At 40.1% G+C, this 9,418-nt stretch overlaps 1 protein-coding gene across 3 annotated transcripts in view; it reads right to left on the bottom strand.

The window, feature by feature from the left end:
- Positions 1-6,638: 6,638 nt before the first annotated feature.
- Positions 6,639-9,418, bottom strand: part of LOC127661403 (mitogen-activated protein kinase 6-like) — a 46,694-nt gene continuing 43,914 nt past the window's right edge. For all 3 annotated transcript variants that reach the window (XM_052152082.1, XM_052152080.1, XM_052152083.1), the window contains exons 5-6: positions 9,186-9,387; positions 6,639-8,765 (exon numbers count right to left, since the gene is read on the bottom strand). In XM_052152082.1, coding sequence (XP_052008042.1) covers positions 7,661-8,765; positions 9,186-9,387 — 1,307 coding nt within the window. In that variant the 3' untranslated portion in view covers positions 6,639-7,660. The remainder of the gene's footprint in view (positions 8,766-9,185; positions 9,388-9,418) is intronic.

Here is a 9,418-nt window from a genome sequence, read left to right as displayed (position 1 = left end):
AGGGTAAAACTGGTGTGTCATTGTGTATGAGATAAGGACAGTGTGCTCTTATGCATATTGCATTAGTAGTTTTTTTGTACTATGAAGTGGTACTTGACAATAAAGATGGTTTGTGCTCAGGGCTTTGGCCTGCATATGATACTCTTTCCATGACATTCAGTGATTCTGTGTTGTTGTATGCTGAGCGCTCAGACCAGAGCAAACACAAGATCATATTGCATCAATAGAGCCACTCAACATGGTGCTTCAGTTTTAATATCTATTAACACTGAACAATAATATTTAACTGGGTTTGTACACACATACAGGGGACAGACTGTTTGAGAGGCTTTTATGGAAGGCCTGTGTGAATTATGATAATAGCACTGGTCTTGATACACATGGAGAGAGATTTACTTATAAGGGAAACCAGGGCTAGCTGTCACACTTTTTACTTCAGTGAATATTTCTCAGGGTAGGTTTATTTTTGTTAATTTCTGTATGCTACAAAAAGGCTATTGGGAATTGCCATGTCATTGGAAATAAGATTCAGTTAATTTAACACATGTTGATCCCTATAGCGAAGCCCTATAAGAAACACCTTTGACATATTAAATACTATCTAAAGTAAAAAGACTATCTGCACATCAACATATCTGTATGTGAAATATAAAGCCATTTAAACTGTAAAACAATTATGAAACAAAAATAAATCATGAAAAAGCATAAATAGAAGAGGTAAAATATTGAAAATCTTGCACATTAATAAGCACTATGAGAGAGGCTTGTTCACAGTGTTTTGCATGTTCATGCAAGAACTTGCGTTGTCAATACACGTGCCATCGTATGCCTTTAGAAGACTTGGAATATGTTGCACTAGCCTCATGGACTACTTTTTTCTTATCCTTTTGGTTGCTTTTAAAGCTTTGAAGTGTGTCAATACCAACTGCAACTATCAACATTGTATTGCATGGACTGACATATTTATTCAAATATTTCCTTTTGTGTTCCACATAAGTAAGAGTAATACGGGTTTGGAGCAACATAGGGTGAGTAAATATTGACAGATTTTTTGATAACAGTTCATATTAATATTCCCTTTGTTAAATGTTTATAAAGGGCTTCATTAATGACTAATAATAATTTACAAATGCATTATAAATCATTTGCATGCGGTTGTAACAACATGCATAAAAAGGGTGACTCTCATGCAATACCTGTCAAATATTGTGCCATTTTGCCATACATGTTATAAATGCTTAAATGCCTATTCAACATTAATAACCTATGAAAATATACCTTAATGTCATCTGGACGCATATTGTATGAGTACAGTAATAACAATATTTGAACATACGAACATAAAGTTAAGTGTGGTTTAATGGTCATTACACTTTATTATATGATATATGTTGTGAATGAGCATGTGTCAGGACCAGTAAAGGAGGACCCAGAGACCAGGGACATAAATTCCAATCCTTTAATGAAAACCAATAAGTGACAGAGTCAAATAGTTAAAACGAAACCAACACTCAGGAAAGCAGAGCTGGCAGCAGATGAAGCACAGTACTTAGGGCGAAGATCCGTCCAGGTGACGTCAGCGGAGAACGGCAGGTCAGATGTGGAGAGCAATGGCCGATGGAGAGGATGAGGGAACCGGGAGAACCAAGGCAGGAAGGTGAGCAGATTGATGACTGCTGGAACCGGGTGAGTACGGCAATGGCGAAGAGGAATTGGCTGGGAGCTGAACACGCACACAGCAACAAAACAGCAAGAACCAACCTACAAAGACAGGAGAGGCACAAGACAATCTGACACAAGTCAGAAAACACGAAGGAGTTATAAAGGGGAAAGGGAAATAGGAAAAAGGTGCCACTGATTGGGATAACAAGCCCGCCGGCCCTGCGAGGAAATCCCACAGCTGCTGACAAGCATGTGGCACCTGCAAACAAACACAATGAGACACCGTGGGAAACAGGAAGCACAACACAACAGAGTGACTCACCACCAGATCAACCGTAAATCCCAACATGACCTCCCCCCTCATGAGCGCCACCTGGAGCTCTTTGATGGTTCAACCTGTGACGATGGTGAAAATAATTGATGAGGGATTGATCCAGAATGTCCCAGGCCGGGACCCAACACCTCTCCTCCAGACCACAGGCTCTCCAGTTGACCAAGTACTGGAAGCCCTGTCCCTCCTCCTGATATTCTACAGCCGCTGGACCATGTAAGCAGTAGCCCCATCAACCACAAGGGGAGGAGCGGGAGGAACAGAGGGATTAAGGGAGGAACGGATTGCAGGCTTGATCCACCATACATGGAAGACCGGATGATCTCTACCCTGGGAGGGAGGAAGTTTGAGGTGCACCACCACTGGTCTCAAGACCTTAGAGATGGAAAAGGGGCCCACAAACAGGGGTAAAGCTTGCAGGTAGGGGTGGACAACCCAACCTTTTGGCCTGCTGTGTAAACCGGTGAGGCCGAATGGCACAAATCATCACAGGCCTCGTGTGGTCCCTAGCCTAGAGTAGAGCCCTCCGATCCCGAGCCCAGGTCTGACGACAGAGTCTGACGAACACCACGGCTGAGGGGACGGCAGCATCTGGTTCCTGAGGAGATAACAAGGGTGGTTTATAACCCAGACAAGACTGAAAAGGTGACATCCACTTAGATAACACAGGCAGAGAATTGTGGGCGTACTCTATCCAGGAGAGATGGCGACTCCAGGCAGAAGAGTTCTGGGAGGCCAGACAACAGAGCATCTTTTCCAAGCCTGGTTGGCCCGCTCGGTCTGCCCTTTAGTCTGGGGATGGAAACCAGATGACAGACTAACGGAGGCCCCTAACTGCTGGCAAAACTCTCAACAGAGCATCTTTTCCAAGCCTGGTTGGCCCGCTCGGTCTGCCCTTTAGTCTGGGGATGGAAACCAGATGACAGACTAACGGAGGCCCCTAACTGCTGGCAAAACTCTCAACAGAGCATCTTTTCCAAGCCTGGTTGGCCCGCTCGTTCTGCCCTTTAGTCTGGGGATGGAAACCAGATGACAGACTAACGGAGGCCCCTAACTGCTGGCAAAACTCTCTCCAAATATGGGAGACAAACTGCTGGCTTCTGTCGGAGACCACATCCACCGGGAGGCCAAGGAAATGGAAGACGTGGTCTACGACAGCAGTCGCCATCTCCCAGGCAGAGGGAAGCTTAGGGAGGGGAATGAAATAGGCAGCCTTGGAGAAATTATCTACCACTGTTAACACTACGGTATTTCCCAGGGATGGAGGAAGACCAGTAACAAAGTCCAGGGCAATATGGGACCAAGGGCAGGAGGGAACGGGAAGGGGCTGGAAGGAGTCTGGAAAAAAGTGTTTCCAAACCAGTTTTTCACAACATTTGAAGTATCGACATAGAGTTTATGCGCTAGAGTTAAATAGAAAAATATTATGTCAACACTTGCATTTCCAGCAGCTTTATTTTGATGCTCAAAATTGTTTCGCAAAAAATCCTTGAATGGAAACATAGTTATAGGGAAGAGGTGGATTGAGTCATAGTTCAGATCTCCGCTGGACAGGGGGGGTGGCTGGTGGGAGGTGGAGGAGCAGACGGAGGGGATGCAGCAGAAAAGGCGGATTCGGCCATGCTCCGCATCTGCTGGACAAGGAAAGTGACACAAGTGAGTCAAGACATTACAGTAATGAATATAAACACTAAATGGCATAATCCCTCTTTTTAATATCATTATAATAGTCTATTTTGCTGCATTGTGGCCGTAGTTGTGAATTAGGGCATTTTATGTTTTTGAATAATGTAAGTATGAATAAGTGTATTTATTAAGCATTTATAACAGCTAGGTTAAAATGCTCACTATTTGGCAAGTATTGCATGAAATTCGCCCTTTTTATTCATGTTGTTAATAATTTGTAACGCATTTGTAAATGACTTATTAGTCATTAAAAACGCCCTTTAAAGGTTATAATGCTCACTATTTGGCAAGTATTGCATGGAAGTCAGCATTTTTATTAATGTTGTTATAACTGCATCTCAATTTGTAACTCCATTGTAAATGACTTATTGGTCATGAAAAAGCCCTATATAGGTTAAAATGCTCACTATTTGGCAAGTATTGCAAGGAAGTCACCCTTTTTATTTATCAATTATAATTTGTAACTGATTTGTAAATGATATTAGTCATTGATAACACCCTTTATAGGTTCAAATGCTCACTATTTGGCAAGTATTGCAAGGAAGTCACCCTTTTTATTCATGTTGTTATAACTGCATCTCAGTAATTTGTAATGCATTTGTACATTTCTTATAAAGCCCTTTATAAGTTAAAATGCTCACTATTTGGGAAGTATTGCATGAAAGTCACCATTTTTATTCATGATGTTATAACTGCATCTCAATAATTTTGTAATGCATTTATAAATGACTTATTAGTCATTAATAAAAACTTTTATGTGTCAAAATGCTCATTATTTGGCAAGTATTGCATGAAAGTCACCCTTTTAATTCATGTTGTTATAACTGCATCTTAATAATTTGTAACGCATTTATAAATGACTTATTAGTCATTAAAAAGACCTTTATAGAGGGACAGTTAATATTAAGTGTACATTTTAGGGCGACTGTTGCTTTAAGCGACAAGCTGAATTTCACACTTCACACTTAAGGACTTTAACTCCATTAGCATTTCCACTGCTACACTACATGTATTAACAACAGCAGGGTATATATAGTTACAGAAGTGCCACGCTTCAGTTTCCCATAAAGAGGATCCATTTCTACAAACCATTACATCTCTGCTGTGACTTTTGGTGAACTGAGCCCATGGGTGAGCCTATTAAAAAATGCTCTGCTTTTCAATGTGTGTGTGTGTGTGTCAGATCCAAACCAGGTTGGTGTCATTCACAGATGGGCACAGTGACCCTCAGTGACAATGACAGTGAAACTGTCAGATGGAGTTTGGATAAAAATAATGGCAGCTGAGCCGAGTGAACAAAGGGTAAGCTGCTTTTGAAGGTAGTCAGCTGACAGAAGCTTAACGAAGACTCATTTAACTCTAGGTCACAAATGTTCATTTTCACAGCATGCCAATTACAGCAGCGTGCGAGCGGAGCCATTACATTTCCCAAAAGCAAGAAACACAGGCACATTAACTGCTGGAATGACTCAAAAGTAGAACCTGAAAGACGTAATTGTGGTTAATTGGAGTCAAATAAAGGAAAGTAAGAACTGTATTTAGATTCTCAGATGACACTTATAAAGACCAATGACTTTAAACATGATCAGAAAATGCATTAATAGATATGTCATAAAGGATTTGTTATAGCTGTGTAGTCAGTAGACATTCTGATACTGCTATAAAATTAAATATTCTTGGCTTTTGTGTTAACTGTCAATTGATTTATTTAATCAAATTGTTACATGATGTGCCGATTAATCAAATTATTGCATATAAAGATTTACTGTGAAAGGCCCCCAAATTACGGTGATTAGATCATAGTTAAAATAATAATAAATAAATATTATAATTCAGGCAATTCAAATACGTTACATCTTATATTGTGGCACATCATTTAAGCATTTCTACTATACAAAAAGTGTCCTCAAGTCAAATATTGTTTGCTTTATTGCCATATCATAGAACATAACCCTATTATTGGCCTACTTCTGTGCTATTTTTAACCCTTGTGTGACCTTTGGGACATTTTTGTCTTTTTCATTTGTCAATCATTTTGGCTGTGTTAATGCCATCGTCATACATTTTGCCAAAGGTGTGTATTTTTGGGTGAATTTTGATATTTCTGAAATGTTAAGTGTAATTCAGCAATTCTAACATATTAAACATCTATTGTATGTATACTGTGCACAGTCTGTCATTTAAAAAAAAAAAAAAGAAAAGAACTGATGTTGACCTGAACTGCTCTCACAGAAGTACAATTAGTACTGTGTGTTCCCTTTGATATCTGGATGTACAATGCCAACAATAGTTTACATGCGTGAAATATTTGTGATCTGGAATCCACTTGCATAAAATCACATCCATATTTGGAGATTCAAGAAAAGGACTCTTATTTTCAAAAGTCTGCAGTAGTAGATTCCAGATCAGCGAATGACTTTAATGAAGGCAGCAGGTTTGTTAGTGTAATAACTGTAGCTTCACAGGTGTAGACTAACAGCGGGAAAGTCCTCGTCTAAATATAAAACATTTACATATTTATGCCTATGTGGATTTCCCCATGAAAAAAAATGTAAGTCGAGTCAGTAAAATATTCGCTTGCCATTTTATTGATGTTATTTTACAGTGGAACTAATTATAACAGAATAGAAACCAGCACTTAAAAACAAAATGAAAAATAATAATAAAAAAAATCTACATGCTATATCAGAACGTAATTCAACCATGCTTGCTTAGAAAAAAAAACTTTAATAAAAAATACAATTAAAATAAAATTAATGACTTAGAATATACTTCAGCATTAACTTCATTTGAATGCACCTCCCATTAATTTTCTTCCATGAACAATTTTACCAATATGTGTGTAATTATATATATATATATATATATATATATATATATATATATATATATATATATATATATATATATATATATATATATATATATATATATATTTATTAAGACTTTCAGAGCATAAAATGCCATAAAACAATATTCCACTCATTTAAAGCACCTACAATTTAAAAAATAAAATACAAATAAAATCCTAATGGTGACTCCTCATGAAAAAAAAAAAGCGACATGAATTTCTGTACAACTCAAACGGATGAGCGATCATCCACGGCTAAACAAACACAGCGTGCCAAAACAGACCAGAATGGAAGTCCAATGCCTCACATTGAAAAAGTTACAATGTTCTTCAAATAAATATCTCACAGCTGGTAAAAATAAATAATGATCACTTCACTATGGCAAATGCTAAATGAAAAACAACAGAAGTCATTGTTGAGAGGGAAAGTGTTTGGTTAAAGCACTACAGTTGGGAGATGGAACCTTCTGCTGTTACCTTGAGGTAGATAACGCCATTATGAACCTACAGTTAACGCTTGCTGTGCTGGCATCACGTTTGAGGAAGTTTACAGTATCAACAAAATGGCAAAAGGCTTTGCTTTTTATAAAAATGGTGGATAAAAATAAATCAATAAATTAGCCTTAGTTATATTAAAAAAAAAGAAAAAAAAAAAAGGCAAAGTTGCAATGCTTAAATCTGTCCTATTGGCTGTCAGTCAGAAGGTCACAATATGATGTCAGGGATGGCGTCTCCCACACGATTAGTGCATTTTCCCACCCTCTATTCTTTTGCCTTCATTGAATAAACAATCTATTTTCTCTGCTTAACAGTTGTTCCTATCTGTCCATTTCATGTTTCTGAATCTACAGTACACTGTGTGCAAACATCATGCCGTTATTTTTATTTATTTTTTAATTATTATTTATATCAGAGTTTGTAAAGGGGCCAAAACATATTTCATGTGTGGGAACACAGTCCAGCACAAATTTACGAACTGAATTCATCTACATTTAATCCACAAATAAAAAAGAAAAAAAAAGTTTCCTTAAAAACTACCCATATGTAAAAAGATATGAAATGATTCAAGTACAGGTATACAGAACTCTATAAAAAATAAGCTGGACTCTGCTTGAATGGGTGTTTTCTATTTAATTCAAATGCTTGAAAATGCTGCTGTATGTTTTGTGGGCAATTTGAGGGGAGAGTTTAACAGCAGAGGGCGTTAGCGTGGCCTGAATGGACTTCAGAGGAATGTCGTCTGCTCCCTCAAATCCCGGAATGGCCAGAGACTCCAGCTGCATGTTAAAGACGATCTCACCGCTGCAGGAAATGAAGTTGTCCACTGGAGCGGACACTTCGATGGGCTCTTGGATCTCAGACTCCACCTCGTCACGCTTGCTGAAAAGCCGGTCGAGATAACTGCTCTGGCAGCTGGTGTTCTCCTTCTGGAGCTGCTCGTCTTTGCGGACGTCCCAGCAGGCCTCGTCGATCAGGTTACTCTCGTCGCCGCCACTGTCTGTGAAACTTTCCCAAGGACAGGGCGCTCGGACGCCAAGCTGTGCCAGGTTCACCAGACACTTCTCCTCTTTCTCCTGAATGATGGACTTTGAAATGGAGCCGCTGGGGACATGGGTGTCCAGCTGAGAAACTGATGTGTTCAGCTCGTTCAGGAGGTCCACGTCACCTGGCTCCGGTTGCAGGCTGAGTTTGATAGTGCCGGCAATGAACGAGTCAAAGTCGAAGTGGTGTTTCTCCTGCTCGTAGTCCTTCTCGGCCACGCTGTGGTTCTGAGACGCCTCTTGCAGGGCAATCTGGGCCTTGACCAGTCCATTCTTCTCACACTTGCTCTTGCCCCTCTTGTCGATCTTCTCTTTGCTCTGTTGCTCTTTCCAGTTGGAGAGGTCGATGATGAGTTTGGGCTCATAGTAGTGGTTCACCTCACTGTCCCTCCAGATCAGATTGTCCAGGTAGGATGGGGATACAGCTTTATAGTTGCAAGTGAAGCTGCACTCCTGGTCACAATACTTGTTCTCGTGGTGATCATCTAGCTGCCACGAGCACTCTGGTGGTAGGTCGAACGAAGGATCCTCAAGGAACTTCTCGCACTCTCCATCCATGTATTTGCGCGGGTCGATCTGGACCTCCTCCTCGTCAGTGACGTCGGACATGGCTCGAGGATCACGCTGTACATCCTCCACCTCATGGGTGCTGTGCAGGTGCCAGTCCTGATCGGAGAACTGACTGTCATGATACCTGCAGCAGGAAGATAATAGCCAATGTCAGAAAACATGACAGCCAGCATACCCATTTCATTGACCCTCATATGTCTAACTTCTACAAATCCTATAAAATAATTGGACATATAAACCAATACTTCCACAATTCAGTGCTCCAACCTCCAACACCCAAGATACAGTTATACCTCAATATCATCTTGTTAACTTGCAACCATCTCAAATCTCTTGAAGCTTGTTCTTAAAAAACCAGTTATTGTTTTTCCATTGAACTTTTGCCTTGCTCACTGTAGCCAGCCAATCAGATTGGAGCTTGCCATTTCAAGAAAACTCTTTTCATTGGACTGCTCTGCTTTTAAGACTCAAATCAACTTTTAGCCCAAGATCTCACTGAAGGATAAACTAAAACTCGAATTTTTCAAATTAAGTGTGAGCTCACCTGTCCCAGCTGTAGATGTGACTGTGGCTCTCGTCCATGAGCAAGATATCATCCACCTCATCCTCAATGTGGAAGGGGTGTGTGGACACAGGTTCATCTAGAGGGAACGAGTAATCGCTCATGTACGGGTGAGCAAGAGCCTCTTCTGCAGTGAGCCGGTCCATGGGGTTAAAGGTCAAGATCTTCTCCAGGAAATCCAAAGCTGTATTGGAGTAAAAAATTGAACCGAAGGG

Source organism: Xyrauchen texanus, chromosome 21 (assembly GCF_025860055.1).
Source record: "Xyrauchen texanus isolate HMW12.3.18 chromosome 21, RBS_HiC_50CHRs, whole genome shotgun sequence".
NCBI classification, from domain to species: domain Eukaryota; kingdom Metazoa; phylum Chordata; class Actinopteri; order Cypriniformes; family Catostomidae; genus Xyrauchen; species Xyrauchen texanus.
The sequence above is the reverse complement of the archived record's forward strand: the minus strand, read 5'-3'. Positions and strand labels throughout refer to the sequence as shown.